Source organism: Dermacentor silvarum, chromosome 3, assembly GCF_013339745.2.
Source record: "Dermacentor silvarum isolate Dsil-2018 chromosome 3, BIME_Dsil_1.4, whole genome shotgun sequence".
Taxonomy (NCBI): Eukaryota; Metazoa; Arthropoda; class Arachnida; order Ixodida; family Ixodidae; genus Dermacentor; species Dermacentor silvarum.
In genome coordinates, this window is record NC_051156.1 from 159,991,102 (window position 1) to 160,011,847 (window position 20,746).

Consider the following 20,746-nt stretch of genomic DNA (forward strand, 5'->3'; position numbering starts at 1 on the left):
GGAACGAATTCTCAGGATGACACCAGTTTCGAGATATAACAGTCACTCCAATGGATACATGATAGTTGCTTTTATTAGGTAAGGAACAACGGAAGCCACGCAATGACGCACTTGTGGCGACAGTGCAGTCACGGAGTCAACATAAAAAAAAAAAAAAAAACCTGGAACAACGCTTTTGTGATAACAAAGCTGCAGTACTAAAAGCTAAAAAAATAAATAAAACTTTGATCTCATCTGCTAATTTTATGACATAATGTAGAAACAAATGCAAGAAAACAGATTTACGGTGATCAATTAGAAGAGCATAATTTAATACTGAACTAGTAAGCTGCAAGTGCGTGTTGTATTTCGAACATCCGCAAACTTTGTACATGCCAACAACAGTGCGGGACGTTACACTGTCACTTCATCGACGGTATGGCAGAATTGCAGTTCCCGTGATAAATGTGAACAGTCCCGTTGCACCTGTAGTACTCATCGAAAACGTCTGCGTAGCCGCGATACCGCCAATACTTGCACAGCTGTCGATTCCACGTGCACGGAAGCACGTAGAACAGCTCGGGGCGTTCCCAGCAAATGAGTGAGTAGAAGTCCTGGTCTCCGAGGTTGTTACGAAAGCTGTATTTCTTGACCAGAAAATTCACTACCTTGGCACGGAGGAAATTCTTGTAGATAGCCGAGTTCCTAACTGCCTCAAGATCAACGAGCACTACGCCACTGTTCATCCCTGGGTTTCCACGTGGCGGTGGCTCGCCGCACGTGGTACCCGGATGCTTCCGCCGGTATTTTTGCAGAACGTGACGATAGCCGGGCTGAAGGTCGTATGCCATCCCCATGATGGTGCCCGTAGGAAACAGGGCAAAGTGGCGATACAGGAGGGCAATGTCTGAGCGCAGCTGGAGATCAATGTCTAGAAGGATGAGGTGACGGACCGCCACAGGAAACAGCCGATGTATGCCTGTAGACATGAGGAAGAGCTTCTTGCCGTAGTAACCGCCGTCGGGGCTGAATAGGGGCTGTAAGAAGGACGTCAGGTCCGCGAGTGGAGCCAGCATGTCATCCACGTGCAGAAGCTCTGCCTGCGAGAAGAAGAGTATCTTACTGCAATGTGCATTAAGCGTGTGCCTTGGTGGCTCAACAACTAGGACAGCCATTTAATAGCTAATGATTAAATTGTACGGCGTAAATAGACGAAGATCCGGAAAGAAAGACGATGCACACAAAGAATATAATCCCCTCGTATGGACGGTCCCTGAGCAACTGCTGAATATTCACACTAAGGCAGGTTTTCTTTCTCTGTTTTGTCCGCTAGTTTGTGCTACGGCATGGAAAGTTGACTTGGCCCCATTCCCCGTATAAAATCCCAAAACATACAGTTCTCATGTGGGCCGCGAGTTCAATAGAGCATACTAATGCATACACACATAGCGTCCTTCATTTTTGAGTAAACCAAGATTTTTGCACCAAAAATTATTGTATAGAAATCGGGTTAAACATTATTTCTCCTCTAAGATTACATTTTTCATAAAGGGCGAGAAAAAACTCCATTGCCTCAAGGCTGCGTCTCCTCTCTGTGCCACCATTCTGCATTGGAAAGGAACAACGAAATCTCACTTCACCAGGAGCTTAGCCCCTATTGCGTCTGCATGTAAGAAAAGAAAAGAAATATAGAAGAGAGCATGGCGTCCGGCTGCCAGGCTTTCAAAGCCAACCTCCTCGACGTGGTCCTCTTCCTGCTCTCACTAGCCCAATGCACACACGCAGCGGTGAATCTTGAGAGCTGCACACCGCGCATTTGTTCCAGACACGACGAACTCCTCGACGAACTCGGGAGCAGATATTTAGATACCTCCGACAAGGAAACGCTTCCTGAGTATAAAGGACCTCCGAATCTAGGAATGGGCGAGGAAGTAACGACCGCAGAGATGAAGGCGGCGCTGCACAAACTCCGCAAATCCTCTGCTCCGGGAGCGGACGGAATCACAAACAGAAATTTGAAAAACCTGGACGAGGAATTAATCAACGATATCACAAAACATTTTAACCAATGCTGGGAAAAAGGCAAGCTGCTGGCAGCGTGGTAACACGCAAAGATAACCGGCATACCGAAACCAGGCAAAGTCTACAAATACAAAATTTGAGACCTATCTCCCTCACGTCATGCCTGAGAAAATTGCTTGAACACGTGATTCCAGATCGCCTGCAAGAACACACGGACAAGCATGAACTCTTCCCCAGCACAATCTTGGGTTTTAGACAACACCTCTCTACGCAAGACCTCATGCTCATACTATCGGAGGAGGTCATCAACCCTATTCACAGCAATTAAACGAACTAAAGCAATCCTAGCTTTGGATTTAACCAAAGAATTCGACAAAGTCAAGCACGAGGCTATCACGGAAGCCCTTTCAAATCTAGGAGTAGGCGAGCGAACCCAGACTTGCGTCAAATCCTTCCTATCCGCTAGGACGGCGTAGATACGCTTCGGGTCACTCACATCCGACCCCTTCATGCTGGGAAGCAGGGGAACGCCTCAAGCATCTCGCCCCTCCTCTTCAATGTCCCACTCATAGCCATGGCACAGCTGCTCGAAGGAATACCAAACCTATCGCACTCCCTATACGCAGACGACATAACACTCTGGGTAACCAAGGGAAACGGCGGAGAGATCGAGCTCCTACTGCAAACTGGAGCAGACGTATTCTCAGAAAACGCCAGAAAGATAGGAATATCTTGCTTCCCGCAAAAATCGGAACTTCCACGAGGCCACACAAAAACCTCAGTCCCAATAGAAATATACGTGGACGACACACTAGTTCCCGCGGTCCAAACGATCCGGTTATTATGCATGCACCTACAAAGCCACGGCAAAAACGCAGTGACTATCAACAAACTTACGGCATGCGTGAACCAAACCAACCGTTTGATCCGACGCATTGCCAAAAAACTTTGGGATGAGGGAAGCGGATCTTAGGCGTCTAATCCAGGCTTTCGTGCTCAGTCATTTAGTGAACTCCCAGCCATATGTCCACCTGTATAAAGCGGAGAAGGAAACGTTAGACTGCCTCATAACACAAACCTAGAAGGCGGCGCTCCGCCTGCCGAGATACACGCCCACCGAGAAACTCCTGAAAATTGGCGTCCACAACACGCTCGACGAACTAGTTGAAGCACACAGGACAGCCCAATACGAAAGATGAACCAAGACACCTGCGGGAAGACACATCCCAAGAAAACAACATCCCGCACGAGAGCACTCAAACAAACGTCGAGCCCATACCCAGAGACATCTTCAGTCACCTCAGGGTCGACACAATCCCAAAGAACATGCACCCGGAGTATCACAGCAAATGGAGACAGGCCCGGGCCAAAGCACCAGAAACACTACGCAAACCACGAGGAGGCGGTCTACGTAAACGCAGCCGAACTCAGAGAAAGCGACGCTTTCTCCGCAGGGGTGGTAGGAAACAACCTCAAACAAATCACCGCGCTCACCATCTTTGCAATGCACGCGGAAGAAGCGGAAGAAGCCGCGATTGCAATAGCTATCACAAATACCACAGCCAAAATCATTTTCTGCGACTCCAAGACGGCCATGCGTAATTTTTCCAAAGGCAGAATCCACGAAGCGGCGCTACAAATCCTAAAGAAAACACGTTTCACGCCCCGCCAGATCAAAATCATCTAGATCCCAGCACACTCGTCCCATCCCGGGAACGAAGCAGCTCACAATTTCGCCTGAGGTCTCGTCAACCGGACAGCGCGCCAACCGATCCTGCGAGGAGCAAAATGGCGCATGATAACCTACCACAAAATTACGCAATACTATAAAAACGAAAGAATCGAATACCCACCCCCTGACAAATCCTTAACCAAAAACCAGCAGGTGACGTGGAGGCAACTCCCAACACACACCTTCCCCAACCCGTACAAGCTATCCATTATCTACCCAGAGATACATTCCCCCGATTGTAGGCCGACAATGCCGATTTAGCACACATCTTGCACGAATGCCCTGAGCTCAAACCTAGAGCCGAATGGCAGCTATCCAACCGAGGGCAGTGGGAGGCTGCGGTTACCAGCTCGGAACCTGCGGTTCAACTGCAGGCCGTGACCTGGGCTTTAGAAGTCGCCGTAAGACACGGTCTGACGGCCACCGCACAAATCCATCAAGAATTCCCACATGTTCTCATAAATCATTTTCTGTTGACGAATTAAAGTTTTTAGCACCACCCACCACCATTAGACATGTCATGGTGTTTTACTTGTGGTAGGTTGTATCAACGGGTTTATAGAACTTCTATAAACGTTGGGAAGCATGTTCTAAAAACGTTGGGTAAAACAAGCTTTTAGGTTCTAAAAACGTTGGGTAAAACACGCTTTTACATCCTTGTGAGAAAAGCCAACGCAATTTTAATTGGGGTCATAGAACTGCACGTTCTATGCCCCCAATACAACGCGGAGCGCATAGGGATGGTTGATTAATTTTTTTATTCGATTAACCATTAATCACTCATAATTTTAGCCTTTAATCGATTTCGATGCAGGGATTTTTATCGATTAATCGAAATTTTTGCCGGGCACTTTAAAAAGGTTGAAACACAGTTCTCTACTTTTCTGGGACCCTATTTTAATATTTGAGAGGTGGAACCAAGTTGGAAATACAAGTGTATAACGTTTAATGTTTAATTTGTTGGCACTAGAGTTGGCACTAGAGTTGGCACTAGTGGCCTTTGAAAATATAAACATTATATGTTATAAAATGGCACTTAGAGCAGCCTTAAACAAGATAAATGGTATACTTGTGAATCCCTGCACAATACAGTTGACCAAGAAATAAGAAAAAATGGAAGTGAAAGGTGAAGTCCAACAAAAATATGCAAGGAATTGCAATTCGCACAGGGGAAACGAAAATTACTGGAGTGACGCGGAAGTCAACACGTCTGACGCTGCATAGCAGAGGCCATCCAATTCGTTGAAGTTTGAAATTTATTATGATTGTGACAATACAATATTGTCATGGCGCCGGATTGTCATGGCGCAACTATAGTGTTCATTTCCCGGGCGTCACCATACACAGCAAGCTACAGCGGCGACGCGTGGTTGAAAGTGCTGTGACTGCATGCAGAGTCAACGCACTTCGTCGCTTGGCAGGTGTACGTTGGGGAAACAATCCAATGTCGATGCCTACACTGAACGCTGCACTGATAACAAGCCGCATTCTCTATCAACTGCCGCTCATATCAACATCACCGAGTCAATTCGAGCGCTTGGAGGCAGTATATAGAAAGGGACTTCGCTTGGCGATGGGAGTTGCTCGGCCAATTTCAAACAATAATGTTACTGATGAAGCAGTCTCTCCCACTCCGCCTTTTGGTATTTCAGGCCTTGTTCACGCATTTATTAAGGCTGGACGAGTTTCCCCAGGCACGGCGCTTCTCCGGCGGCTAACAACAAGAACTCACTCTAATTTCCATGCGGTGCTGAACACCTTCCGATTTTTAGGATTGGAATGGCCTAAACGGAGTCGTCTCGACCCGGCATGGTCTCTTTCTGACATTACCTGCAGCCTCAATTTACCCCGGCTACCGGCGAAACGCACCATGCCAACTGCCGAAGCTAAGTTCCTTGTACTGGACCACTTGAGCACAGCATACCAGCAGACGGGTCGGTGAGTGCACAAACAGATAGTTGCGCAGCAGAATTCTGCATACCCTTCCTTGATGTACCATGGTCTGGCCGCCTAGATCGCGTAGGTTCGTCTACAACAGTAAAAATCGCCGCAATTACCGCAGCCTTGCTAAAACTACGGGTCTATTCTGCACGAGATATCGCCGTGCTGACACACTCAAAGTCAGCATTACAACGATTATTTCTTGGCCTAGCTCGAAAGAAGTTTACATGGCAATCTTTAGCATTGATAAAAGATCTAATGAGCAAGGAATTTAACGTAAAATATTAATGGACCCCATCCAACGTAGGAATTGAAGGAAACGAGAAAGCTGACGCTCTTGCACGTCTAGCGCTGATATGTGTCCCAAATGTGAGAGCGCCACACATTCTGCAGAACTCTGAGGATGCAATCCTTTATCACTTTAGCGCGATCCAAAAGACTACACACCAAACCTGCGTGATCCTTGGGCTTATTCGCGAGGAAGCGACGTTGTTGTACAGCATCAAACCTACTCTGTGTACACCCCGGCTTGGCTATTCATGACTGGACGGTGCGCTTCCCCGCTCTGTGCCTTCTGTGGTGATATCGGCGAAATTGAACATTTCATTTGGCTACAGCCACAGTTTGATACAGAAGGAAACACAACGGTCGACAGCCTGCAAAAGAGTGGTCTCCCGCACAAAATATTTGAAGACGTCGGTATCCGCGGAGAGCCCGCGGCAATCAGGAAGAGAGTGCAACGAGTGCTGATTGCCTTCCCGTGAGACACGGGGCTCATCGACACCTGGTGACACACCGCTTATCTCAACTCATAGGAGGCTCGGGCAGAACAATTGCCGGATGTCTATGCCAGGCTAACCCGGCCTGCTGCAACACCACCACCACCACCCCCAAAACCATGGTTTAGGATTTTAAACCACGTGATCTTTTCTACAGAGCGAAGGAATATCAATTGCCTGGGATGTTCGGGTGAAACCGACACCTTCTTTGAATAAGCACACAACCAGCATGCGAGAACAGACGCTCGGAAGCTACGCATTTGCTGGAGTCGATATGAACTTCATCGTTATGTCAAATACGTGCTCCAAACCTGCGCGCGCACCGTGCCACGTCTTTAGTGGACTAGGAGTGATACGATGATGAACGATTGGGTTGCTATAGTATGCCGTGAATTGCGACGGCATTTCAAGCCTGCGGATTCGCGTGGCCTGGGTGAAGAGAGGGGAAGCATTCTGCTCGGCATCATTCGGGACTAGGAAAAACAGTCGACAGTCGCTCCATAGAGAAAGGAGTTCAACAAAAGCGGACACTCCCATAGAGCCCAGCGGCCGAATTGACTGCAGCGCGCCAAGCGGTCGGCATCAATCACTGCCGTTTTCGGTTTTGGGCGCGCGCATTTTGAACGCTAGCTAGCACGCCGGCTGCGCCCCCCCCCCCCCCCCCCCCCTTTTTTTTTTTCTTTTCTTTCTGCTCGACTGCGCACGGTCTTCGTGCGGAATCGGTTTATGATTTGGTAAAAATGATTGCGAACGATCTTGTCAAGTCCCATCGAATCTTTTCCACGTGCAATTTCACAACGTAGATGCAGGGCCCCTTGTGAAATGAGGAAATATTTATTTTGCTCTGTATAAAAGCTTGTTGCGCGCTTTTTGTGCGTTCATCCAGCGTTGTGACCCCAGGTAAGTAGTTCCCGTATGAAGCTCTATTTTGCTCTGTATAAAAGCTTGTTGCGCGCTTTTTGTGCGTTCATCCAGCGTTGTGACCCAGGTAAGTAGTTCCCGTATGAAGCTCCACCGGACGGAATCAGCTGAAAAAAAGGTAAATTACAAGCATGTTACATTTACAAGCATGTAACAGCATGTTACAACCTCGTGTCATTTTGGTATTTAGACATAGGAATACTGCGTGTAGAGGCGAAACGTGCGAAAGCGGGGAATGGGTGGCATTACAAACAAAATCAATTCGCATTTACATACATGGCGTAGTAAATACCCGACTCATCCCAAACAATGCCATAAAATATGAAAACATCTGATTTCCAAGCATTCCCCCATTTCCAGGCATTATTTCCTGCACTTTAGCAGCACAAATGCATGGGCGACTTCGCGTTTCCAAAACTTGGCCGAACGGACGCAACAGAGGCTCCCAGCCGGACCATGCTAGACGTTCGCAGAATGCCTTCTACTCGCACTCAAGACAAATGCGTGGGTGCAAAGCCTGTTTTCAGTCCTTTAGAAGACGGAATATTCGAATGACACGTTTCTTATATGTTCCTCGGCATTATCTTTTGCGCGTTCTGCCGGCGCCAGCAACACACTCCCATGTTATCACTCTTGGCAATCGGCCATCGAGTTTTGGACAGGCGTGAGTACCGAAAGAAGGTATGTTTTTCCGGGGCCACAAAAAACGTCACAAACTTGTCCCTCTAAGATTCATTACACGCCAAACTCCGTCACCACGGCCGAGCTGCTTATCGCTAACTGCGTCACAGCGCCCTGTGCGGCCAGTGTGCCTCAACATAACCGAAATAAGTTGCAAGAATCCCCTAGGAAGCGTCGGAAACATGTCCCAGCACGATTCATTAACTCAAATTAACTACGCCAGGACGGTCAAGCTGTTTTTCGCAAACTGCGTCTTTAGTCTCGGTCCCGTGCCGTAAGCCTAATTGCGTCGTAGACTGTGAAACAAAATTTCTCACCTTGCCGTAGTCCAATAGTGCAGTGGTGTCTTGTCCCAGTGCAGAAGGAACGCAATAATACGCTGGGAGCCCAAGAAACCAGGCTACATAAAAAAAAGGAGACAGACGAGTCGCCGCGGGCGAGCGCTCAAACGCACGCGCAGCCGTCCTCGCTCGCTTCGGTGGAGCGTCTGGCGGATGACGCATGGTTACGCAAGAAAAATTAGTCACAAAGTTTAAGTTAATTTATACGCAGAACGTTTTAGTTTTCGCGGCAAAGAATTAAAAAATAAAACGATATCTGTTAACTTAATTTCACTATCTTTTTTTCGATGCTCGCGGCAGCTAACGTTCGGCATGAATACTATAGCGTGATGTGTTTCCTGTTGCCAGTTTTGGCCGAGTGTCCCCTCTTGTTGAATTTGTTTCTTTATGGTCGCTCTACCACAGCCGCACAGTCACTGCTCGTGCTCCGTCATTCTTGTACGATTTCAATATTTTCGCGCAACTCGTGTCAAACTCTCGAAAACGATTAATCGAACATGCCTAATCGATTAAGTCGATTAAATGAGAGGTGTACACCGATGAAGATTAATCGTTTTGCGGGATACTTTTAATCAACTAATCGATTAATCGTTCATCGATATTACAAACCCAAGGAGCGCAGAGGGAGATAAAAGAACGCATGAGGCGGAAAGCGGAGGGGGAGCGGAGGGGAGACGGCCAGCGCTCAGCCTCAGGCAGTGTGGCCAGGTTTGGCTATATATAGCCAAATTGGGCTACAGGAAAAAATTTTTGGCGTCGACTTGGACGAGTTGGCTATGTGGCTATATTTGGGCTACTGAAAATCTGCGATTTGGCTTTGTTTGGGCTATAAGTGGCGGCCTAATCCACGCTCCAGAGAGAGATAGAAGACGTTAATTAAATTTAAAAAAAACGTGTACATGTATTAAAAGGCAACCCCAGTGGTTTTTCCAGTGAGGTGCCTAGATTAGGGTAATTGTTTCGCTCCCTATAAGGTAGATAATCCACACTCCAGAGGTGGCTCTGATCGGGTAGACACAAATCTCGAAGGCTATGTTTTAGCTGGCTGAGCCGGCCGCGTGGCTGTGCGTGTGTGCGTGCGCGAAATGTCCCCCATTCCCCTTCCCTTCCCTCTATGCGCCGTTCTCTGAGCTGGTGGCTTTGATATTTGATGCACTTAAACTTACACGCCGCTTGACCGTTATGTTGCCGGTCCTCGGGCATCGGGATGAACCTGGGAGTAGTGGGTTTTCTACACTACACTGTACTAACATGACTATGCTCAGGAAGGGAGAGCAATAACATAGGGTCGGGGCCGTCGGGCGATCGTGGCGCCGACGTGAAAGAAAGGAAGCACGGGTGGATGACACGCTCCAATGTTTTCATGGCCATGTCTTCTGGGTGAAGTATCATGCCGGGCACAGCTTTCGACCTACTCCACGTTTCTCGCGCGAAGCTTTAATGCCATTTTCCTTCTCCTGCTAGATGAATTTTTGTTCGTGCTTACATTCGAGATTCATTTCGATAGGTTGGACGTAAGATTGCATCCTCCTTAGAGAGGAGAATCCAAACATGGGGAAGTGGGCCAAGTATGCAAGAACGTATAAAAAAGAACGGGAGCAAGACCCCGAGCCAAAGGTGGGTTCTGGTGCTTTTACTTCTAGATGGTTTGCCGCTAACGTCACGGATGCCGAAACTCTTTCTGCTAATATTGAAGCATGTTTGCCACGATGACATCAGTGCACCACGTCACATGAACTTCACCCTCCGTGTTAGCTTAGCTTGTGAGGTGTCGCGCTGCTGGCTCGAGGACATAGGATTGATTCCCGGCCAGGGCGGCCGCATTTCGATCAAGGCGAAATGCAAGAACACCCGTGTACTTAGATTTAGGTGTACGTTAAAGAACCCGAGGTAACCAAAATTAATTCGGAGCCCTCCACTGCGTCATGCCTCCCAGTCATATCGTGGTTTTGGCACGTAAAACCCCAACAATTATTAGACAGTTTTAGAATAGGGGCCTCAAACGTTTTGGGGCCCCAAAGAAATTGCGTCGAAGCCACTGCGCATGCGCAAGACGCAAAATATGTTTGGGTTTTGCGTCAGGCACGCTATTTCATTGATTTAGCGGGGGAACAAAAAGCTGCCCCAAACGCTTTCGTCAACAAGCATGGCGGCACCCATGGAAGCGACGGTTCTAACCTAGCACCAAACTGGGCTCGATTCGTGGTAACGCGTGAAGTTCGTAAGCTGGGAGAAGTGATTGCGGTTATCGCTTTCTCTCAAATAACATGTGTAATGAAGATTGATTCATTAGACGCCGCTGATTCCGAATTCAATTGTCGATTTCATGGCTCGTAGGCCTAGCACGGGTTGACTTGGCTGGGTGAAGGTACGTAAAGTTGATTACTGAAAACTAAGCACAAGTTGCTTGCTGCTAATAGAATAAGTTCTAAATTGTAATTAAACGCGAGAACACGAAAATTTAAATTACTCTTCTTATTATAAAATGGTATATTTCATTGCAATATTTATACCAGCTTTTCTTTGATGCTGTAGTGACGTGCAAGTGCAACACGCTATCCGCAAACGCAAGACGCCTATTCTAAATCTCTTCACCCCTGCATGCCCCAACGCTAACACCCGCAAAGCTCTTTGAGGCCCCTATCCTAAAACTTTATTAGCCCATCAACATTGGTTGATTTTTGACAGTAGCAGTTTTCACAGCATAACCACTGTTTATCAATTTGTTGTTTACCTTTGCTCTTTGTGCACCGTCGCGGCTTTTACCATTTCGAGCGAGTTACGTTCGGGACGTGCTCGTCGCTGAAAACTACTGCGCGCTTTTTACACTGGTGTGCCATTTTGCACAGTAATCTTTTAAAGCTTCGCTTACACCGATTCAGACAGCGAGTAGCAGCTGTTGTCTGTCACTTTATTTTAACGCATGTCCTTGTTGTGCTGGAGACCTAAGATGGCGGGAGGTTGATGTAAACGGACAGTATATGTATAAAGCATGTACCATCTAACCCGGGCCAAGCTAATTGAAAAAAAAAAAAGAAAACGAGAGAACAAGATAGGACGATGTGACAAATAATACGAGATTTCATAGCGCGAAAGACTTGTTTTAGCTCATAAAAGAAATGAAGCCGTGAGCACGTCGGATATCAATGGACAGCTGAACTTCTACGCCGTAGGCAGAGATGACGTGAAACATCTATAATACTAAGCATTATTTTGCGTTCACAACAGCTAAAAAGCAGAGTCCGTAGTTAATATTACTGTAAATAAATAAAATTCTCATATAAACTTAAGTACTATATCTCATAAAATAAAAGCACAGATTTCGCCCTCTCCAGCTATTCGCTGGAACTTCCGGGCCCAAACAAGAAGTGTTCTGTGCAAGCATGATTTGATGTCCAGGGCCGACCGTCACGGCGGCACGGACATTTTGTTACAACGGGTTGTGCAAAAAAGAATTGCCGTAGTCGAATGCGAAAATGTATACACAAATAAAACTGCAAATAAAAATGGCTATATTTGGCTTCGAAATTTTTTTCACTTTTTTGTGTTTGGCTTCCTTTGGGCTACAACTTCTCTAGCTTTTGGCTACGCCGCCTCGTCGGACCTGGCAAGACTGCCAGCGCGTGCACTGAGATGCCGCCGCCGCGTGGGCGATCTCATCAGCGCGTCCGAGGGGGCAGGATTGCGTGAGGTGGGGAGGGCTACGCTCATCCGCAGCGTCGATCGGCTGCTGAGGTCAGTCCGCGGTACTAGCGTGTGTGGCGGGGATCACTGCTTCTGCAAGGGGCGATGGCGAGCGTCTACGAGTAAGGCTCGATGTGACGCTCCCTTGGGTGTCGTCGCCGCTGACACCATGGGGGCACGATTTCCCCGCGACGAAGGGCCGCTCTCGTCGTTGGTGGAACGAAAGCGTGCGAAGAAAATCGTAGTTCCGCGCAACACGGGCTGTGCGGCGACAACGGCTACAATATGGCGCTCGAGTAGGGCCCGTCGTCTGTACGGAAACAAAGCGCTGGATTAGCGGAGGTCCGTCTGCGGCGGCTGCTGTGCATCGCGCCCACGCGTCACCCACGCGCTGCTTCTCGGGATCTCCCGAATAGCGAGGCAGTCGCGCCACACTACGCTCCATTTGCTACGTGCCGCACGAGAAAGATTGTCCGCGCCACCTACGCTACTCACAGCGTCCTCTTCATAATCTAAACAGTGCACCTATATAATCATAATACAAAATATTGACACGCGAAATGAAAACACGTATAGAGCTGCGCTCAAATTTTGCATTAAGGAGTATCGTAATCGTAGGTGATTTTTTTTCCCATCGCAGAGATCTTGTTTCCCATGGGTCAATTCAGAGCAGATGCAGGTGCTCCACTGCTCATTTCAGATCAGCTCAACCTTTGACATTCCATCATTACGCATGGAGCACCATGCTGTGCTGCTTGCACGTACATGACACCTGCGATGGCGCAGCACAAAGAATTTCTTTTCCTATAGCATATTTGAACGGAGAAGGGTCCAAGACCTTGCTAAATGATTAGAGTAGTTCATTCAGAATGACATGCAAAACTTGTACAACATTTGAAGCCTCACAAGAACTGAGTGTCACTATATGAAGCCACATGTTAGGCTGGTTTAGCTAAGTGGGTTTGTTTTAAATGCGAAGCATTTCTTGGCGAACATTTGCATTTTGAGAGTATCTATCTATCTATCTATCTATCTATCTATCTATCTATCTATCTATCTATCTATCTATCTATCTAATGTTACAGGCCGGGGTTTGAACCTTCAACAGGGTCCGCTTGAAGCTCAAACCAGGTTGACCATCGGAGAGGGTCCGGCAGGAAAGACGAGGCGACGTAAAAACAAACAAGTTTAATACATGGTTACGGGCGAGCGGTATGCTCCAAAGGAAACATACAAGAAACGTTCAGCGTACATACACCATACAGCGTACAGTCGAGGACGGCAGAAAGTCAGGTGGGATGATGAGGTTAGGAAATTCGCAGGCGCAAGTTGGAATACGCTAGCGCAAGACAGGGGTAATTGGAGATCGCAGGGAGAGGCCTTCGTCCTGCAGTGGACATAAATATAGGCTGATGATGATGATGATGATGATGACATACACCTGCACGCTAGGGCACAGCAAAAAGTGTTCTCGACGTGGTTGCTTACTGGCTTTCTTATACCCTCCACCATCCGGGAACTCTTCCCCTCTCCTCTCCCCCACTCCAGGACAGGGCAAACCAGACGAAGTAGTGAGGGTGGGTGACCGTAGCGGGATTAACGTAGCGGGTGGTATGGTCGCAAGGCGGCACGGCAGGTTTCGTCTCTGACGTATCTCTGACCCTCGCGACGGACACGTCTGTTCATGTTGACGAGCGAAATCGTTAGACACGCCGTGTTGACGAGCGAAATCGTTAGACACAAGGCTTCTCTGCTAAACAACATCAATGTCTTCACCCACCCTAACAACGACATGGGTCTGTGCACACACGCCGAACACACAATTGAACTCACCGACCAGAAACCGGTTAGGATGCAGCCCTACAGCACAAGTGATGCCAATAGGAGGTTCATACGGCAAGAGACACAAGAGTGGATTAGGAAAGGTATCATCCGCCCATCAAGGTCTGCCTATGCCTCACCAGTAATTGTTGACCAACCGCACCACGAGACTACACCAAAACGATTGTGTGTGGACTACCGATTTTTAAACGCAAAGACAGTGAAGCGAGCCTACCCCATGCCAAAAGTCGACACACTCATTCGAAAAGTGGCAGGATCGCGATATCTGTCAAAACTTGATGTTAATAAAGCCTTCTTGAACATACCACTGCGTGAAGACATTTCTAAAGCCGCTTTCGTAACAGAAGGTGGACACTTCGAACCATTACGAATGCTGTTTGGCCTATGCACCGCTCCCGCAACAACGCAGAGTGTCATGAATGAAGGTCTTCGAGAGCTCATTGACAACGGCCACGTGATTGTCTACATAGACGATGAGTGCATCTTCACAGACACCATTGAGGAACACATCGAAATACTTGACAAGGTACTGAAGGCTCTTCACGACCTAGGACTGCGTGTTGTGTACAGCAAGTGTATGTTTGCAGAAAAACGGATACCATTCCTTGGACTCTTGATATCACAAGGAGGAGTGACGATCGATCTACATCGCATTGCAGCGATAGCGAACTACACGGTGCCACAAACAAAAAGTGAGGTGAGGTCCTTCCTTGGACTTGCGTCACATTACCGCAAGTATATAAAAGACCTCCCAAAAATTGCTCGACCATTGACACTTCTCACGAAGAAAGATGCAATTGTTCAGTGGACACCTGAATGCCAAAACGCTACGGGCACACTAAAGGAACGACTAACCAAGGCACCTATCCTGGCGACTTTCAATCCAAGTCTACCGACACAAGTACATGTCGACGCTTCCCACACAGCGCTTGGAGCAGTCCTTACCCAAACACAAGACGACACCGCCTAAACTACTCAAGCCCCAACGGCTTCTTATGACCGGCCCAGACAAAGAAAGCCACCATGTTGGCTCGAAGATTTCGTGACAGATTAGCGTAATGCGAGGACGCATTATTCAGGAGCCCGGGTGTGTTAGGGACCGCGTCTACTACGGACCACTAGCGCCACCTGGCATCAAGGAGCCCATTTAATTCTGGCTTGTGAGAGCGGACACGAGGGGGCGCAGGAGAGATTCGGGAGGAACGCGCCGAGCCGAAGCACATGGCATCGCTAAGTTCCAGTTTTCCATTTGAATAAATAACCTTTTGTTCCAACTGAAGCGTTTCATCGTCATCACACACGGCTGACAATCCGTTTTGAGTTATTGTGTTTTGCCTCTGTATAGTCCCAACCATCATCGCACGCAAATTTAGAGCTTCTCTCCCTGGCGCAAGGCACCCATCAGCAACCGAGTTATGCAGCCGTGGTTGCCGTCAAATGCGCCGCAGTAAACTCTCACTTCTTTGACTGCGAAGCTAGACCATGACGTTCACGCGGAAGAACTATCATCATCAGCAACGGCTCGAGCGTCGTCGTCTTCTTCCACAGCTGGCTCGCTGGCGTCCCTCAGCGCAACCACGCGAACGCGCTCACGCTACCGCTCATGCGTTCGTCGTCGTCGTCGTCTTTGACAGCTGGCTCCGTTGGCGCTCATCATTCCAGCGTAGAGTTTTACTTCTCTTCTGTCGTCGTAATGGGGAGGCCGCGTTTACGGGGGTATGAGTCACTGCTTAAGGGGATATGAGCCATTAATTGTCTTAAATGACGGACAGATTTAAAATAACAGGGGTGATACGCGAATGTGTGTGCGTACCTATCGTCACGATGACCACAGATCAGGGGCAGTATTCTGTTAAGAGTCTACCTAGTGGACTGTCCATTTCGGCGGCCGCTGATTCGCTGCTGCTTGATGTGCAGGAAGGTGCCAGCCAGTCTCCTTCCTGCACGTCAAGCAGCAGCAAATCAGCGGCCGCCGAAATGGACAGTCCACTAGGTAGACTCTTACAGAATACCGCCCCAGGACAATAAATAATTTAACACCTTTGATCAAAATTCTGTGTCACCTCTGTGTCGTGCGCTGAACAGCTTCGCTGGTCAGGGCCACCCTCACAGAGTGGAATGGCTCATGAATTTCTTGAAACTGTCGTTTTCGCCACCACAGAAAGCGAACACACTTCCACAGGTTCACGAGTAAAACCACAAGGAAATGCGGAAAGAGAAGGCGAAGAAGAGAACGTGCCTGCTTTTTAACGCGATAGCGTTCGTTCGACATCTACCGCGCGCGTCGAGGGCCCCGTGTCGCAGAAATGCGGTGTCGTCGCCGGCGTCCCGTGAGCGAAACTTCCAGTGTATATATTTAGGTATATGTGTATGCCGCTCCTTGGTATATGACATGCGGCATATTCGGGTTATATTACCCCACCATTATATCACTTATGTTGCTCGTGCCTTGTCTCTTACATGCTTGACAAAGTTATTCCTCCGAATTTAGATAATGACAGCCCACAAACGAATGGCATGAAACAAAACACTGACAGCTCATGCCTTTTACGATAAATTTTCTCAGACAGAAATATTAAAAGTGGGAAACAATAACAGAACCCTGAAAATTATGTAATATGTTGGCACGGCTGTGCACTACCTCCGGGATCGGCCCACGCAAGAGGCAGCGTTTCTACCAGAAAGCTCGCCTTCATGCATAGCGTTCAACATTACGGTTCTCTTCCCCAGCAATTCTCGACCCCAGTTCTCTCCCCCCGCGGGGAGAGGTTTCACCACGATTTCTCGAGGTTGGCGTTCGAGCGGGGCGCCGAGGCCTACATGTAAATCGGGCGGACGCGACGAACTACGTGCAGAGGAGACGGGGCGAGCCACGCTTGATGTTTGATGCGGTTGCGCATGCAAATCCACTCACCAGTACATCCGAAGAGGCGTTGGCGGAAGCGTCCACGAGTACCTGCCGGGCTATATCGGCGCTGGGGCCGTCCGTGACGATGTAGAGTCGAAGCGGGACGCTGCTAAGGGCCATCAGCGAGCCAAGACAGTTCGACAGCTTCTTGCGCATGTTACTCGATTCACAAGCATGTGTGAAAATGAGCAGCACGTGCACGCTTTGGTCGGAGTAGTCCAAGTCGATGGTGGCATTGGCTCTCGACTCGTGTCGAACCCGTCCCAGCACTCGGACCGGAAACTTGAATGCGCTGGCATTGCCGTAGCTCCTTATGCTGATGTTCTTGTGGCACGATGCCTTGCCCCTCTGTCGCACGGAGTCCCGGGACGCACCACTTCCGATCGCGATGCGCATCTCCCGTGGACTCGCGTAGAGGATGACGAGCACCGCTACGACGCCGAAGGTGAGCAGCAGCCGTGCCGTTGTCCAACGGGAAGAGGACGTGGCACCCGTAGGCGCCGCGTCCTGCTGCAGTGTGCAATGTTTGCGAGGAGTGACACGCTCCATCTACACCGAACACGCAGCGCTTAAGTAGATGTAGATGTAGATGTAGAGCCTTGGAGTCACTGGCACATACCCACTCTGGGGGATTGGCCAAGAACCGGGTAGTTTGAAATAACAATCGGAAGGGAGATGTATAAAACAATACAAACATAAATGTGGGAATATATACGCATCTGAGAATGAATAATTAGAATATATCAAATGACTTGAATAGAATAAGGAGTAAATGATGAATTAAAAAGAAAAAAAAATTAAAGCGCTTAAGTATGACTCGATCCGCCCAGCGCCGCAGTGATGATGATGATGATGATGATGATGATGATGAACCTCTATCATGGCTCGTACCCACTGAACAGGAAATGCCAAGAATCGGGCGGCAGTAGGTAGCTAAAGAAAATTCTTTTTATTGCGATAGCAATTATATGGACACTCCAAAGCAGATTTCTGCCGTCGCCGTCGCCGTGAGGTTCCGTATGACGTCAATGTAGATGAAATCGTCGCCGCGCGCCGCCGAACACTGTATGTGCGAGTGAAAGGGCGCGAGGGACGCGCGCTTTTACGGGGAGTCAACGCACGGCAGAGAACAAACGCGCGTTCTGTGTCGTGCTCCCTTAATGGCTGCAGAAGTAGGCGTCTCTTTCCTCCTTTACAATCACCATATATGTAGGGCAAACGCGCCTTCTTCTGTCGCACGAAAGGCCGTGGGGGGGGGGGGGGGGAGGGGGAGGGAAGGGAGGCGACGTTTAGCTGCGGCATCTAGTGCCTATTTATATCAGAGGCTCCGGCAACAGTCACCAACGCCGTACGCATTTTGTGCGAACGCGGGCAAAACGCCGACGGCGTCGACAACAGTTCTGCGTGTTGCCGGTGCTGCTACATGTCCAAGGGTATACACCTGATAAAGCTACTATCATTACTCCGTATAGCTCTCTACAAATTTGCTATCGCAATTGATGCTTCGCCTTTCAGGTGAAACTGCGACAACTTTTTGAGGACCACCCACTCGTCCTCAAGATCAACGATCTCGATGGTCTAAATAAATGTTTTTTTCTCTCTCTCTTTTTGAAAATGAGAAACGCAAAGTAAAAAAGAGAAGAAAACGAAGATTTTGGAATAACTAGACTAGTATGCCAGCGAGCAGTCAGACTAACTGAAGGGTCAATTTTAAATGAGATTACAATCAGGGTGAGAATAAATACAGTGTTACTAAGGAAGTTGGAGAAATCAATTTCAGTGCAATGAATACTGATCTGATAGATAGAATAAAGCTACAATAATTAGCAGGGTAATCGCCTTGTTTCAGTTAAAAATAAAACACCGCGCGACAAACGCATCTGTGACAATAGCCAAGGGTCGAGGCCCCAAATCGTAATAATACTGGTGTACGTAATTGTAGTCGAATTTTGCAGAGTGGAGCTTCGAGTAATATCTTTCTCTGGTTTGAATAACTTCGGTATTATAGAAAAAACTCGGTGTTCGAATTGTGCGAAACGCAGATCCACTAACGTGAAACCTGGGGAGGTGCGAAGCATGCAGTGATGCACCGCTAATGGGTTTATACTGCCTTAAGCAATGGCTCATAACCCCGTAAGCGCGGCCTCCCCATTACGACATGGAGGAAGGAAACAAAACAGGAGAGGCCCTGACGTCACTTTTTTGAAGCCGGAAGTGCAGCCATGTTGGTGTGCCACCTCTCTTTGCGCCTCCAATCAAAGGTTCTGCAGCTCGCCGGAGCAGATGGGCGCGAACTTTCAACTTGCATTGTTACGAGCGGCCGGAAGTGTGTGCTGCCGACGCGCGTCAAAACAAAGCTTACGACACTTCTGTAGCAGGTTTAATAAAGCAGACGCGCTCCTGTGTTTTTCCGTGGCACGTTGAAGAAGACGACGAAGACCCGCGCCGTGATTGCTTGAGTGTATCTATTAATTGCTGGCCGACACTCGCACTCACAGACCCAAAACACAACTTTCAAGCTTACACACTAAACCCCAAAGTCAGCTTTTCTCGCGAACAAAAGGTGCTGCGGGAAAGACACCGACGGAAAAATCTTATCTCACTTTTCAGAGACCAAGAACAGCAGCGAAGCTTCAGGAGCGCGGTTGTCATGGCAACGTTGACATTTGGGGTACCCGTCCCAGTGCTCCTTTGCGAAAAACAGCACGTGCTATCCGCCACACCTTCTCAATACGCTCGTGCTGGCCAGGGCCTCTCCTGGGGTTTCCTTCCTCCATGCCATTACGACGACCGAAGCTAAATTCTACGCTGGAATGATGAGCGGCAACGCAGCCAGCTGTGGAAGACGACGATGACGAACGCGGGAGCACTGGCACGAGCGCGTGCCGAGCGCGAGCACGAGCCGATTGCTTACCGTGACGACGACGATTACGACAGGAGACGCCAACAGCCCCTCCTAACTTGAGTCTGGCACGATTGGTATGGGTTCCAGGCCATCGTGGTATATTCTTAAATGAAATGGCTGACACACTTACGCGGATATCTCTTGATGGACCAGTTATGTCTGCCATGCTTAGTTCGGCTTATGTCACTGCATGCACCTAGGTTTAGAAAATTTTCCTTATTACAAGATTCTACGAAACTGAAAATCCAAACGTCGGAATTTAATCATTTGTCCTTTTCGTGGGACAATAAATGGTGCCCCACACGTAAATCAGAAATCTCCATAACAAAATTACGCTGCCGAATCCCACCATTAAATTTTTACTTATACAGGTCCGGTCTGGCACCGTCCCTTCTGTGTCCTACCTGCCAGGAACCCGAAAACATTGACCCCTTTCTGTTATCTTGTCGTCGCTTTAGGAATCAGAGGAAGAAATTCGAATTTTCATTCCGTAAATTGGGTATTTCTCTAACTACTCAAAATATACTCTCCTTCGGAGCTTCTTCAATGGGCTTTAGCCACAGGAACATCTGCGTGGCCCTCTGTGACCATATCTGTGACACAAAAAGACTACCCAGTTAATTCTCGAAATAAATAATTGGATAACTCATTAAATCGCTAATTGTTGTTTCGAAATTATTCTAATACCACCAACAATTTTTGTTGTTTATATACAATTACAATTATTTTAATTCTGTCTCTGCCCTGCAAATCTCTTTCCAAATTATCCATAAACGTTCTACTTCACCCTGATTTATTTTTTCGTCTAGTTTTTTTTTCCCCCGTTCTCCCCCTTCCCTTTAACCTTTAACCACCGGCTTCTTGGCCAATCCCCCGTAGTGGGTAGGCGCCACGGATGGGGATCAAGCAAGCAAGCCCGGGCGCATAAGGTGCTTCGCACCTATGTCGGGGTACTGGCTAGGGTAAAAATGTCCTTTCTGTGGTGGACACCCAAACCACTACCATTCTACA

At 48.3% G+C, this 20,746-nt stretch overlaps 1 protein-coding gene across 1 annotated transcript; it reads right to left on the reverse strand.

Moving 5' to 3' along the window:
- Positions 1-205: 205 nt before the first annotated feature.
- LOC119444958 (xyloside xylosyltransferase 1) lies at positions 206-17,398 on the reverse strand. The gene is made up of 2 exons (XM_037709294.2): positions 16,837-17,398; positions 206-1,079 (listed from the first exon to the last, which is right to left on the reverse strand). Exons 1-2 carry the CDS (start codon positions 17,377-17,379, stop codon positions 402-404), a joined length of 1,221 nt encoding a protein of 406 aa, XP_037565222.1. The 5' UTR covers positions 17,380-17,398; the 3' UTR covers positions 206-401.
- Positions 17,399-20,746: the final 3,348 nt, after the last annotated feature.

Bases quoted from the DNA above. Each gene is read 5' to 3' on its own strand.
- LOC119444958 (XM_037709294.2), bottom strand. From the start codon at position 17,379: ATGGAGCGTGTCACTCCTCGCAAACATTGCACACTGCAGCAGGACGCG. The intron at 1,080-16,836 runs GTGAGTGGATTT...TTCTTCTCGCAG, and splicing joins ACGCCTCTTCGGATGTACTG to GCAGAGCTTCTGCACGTGGA.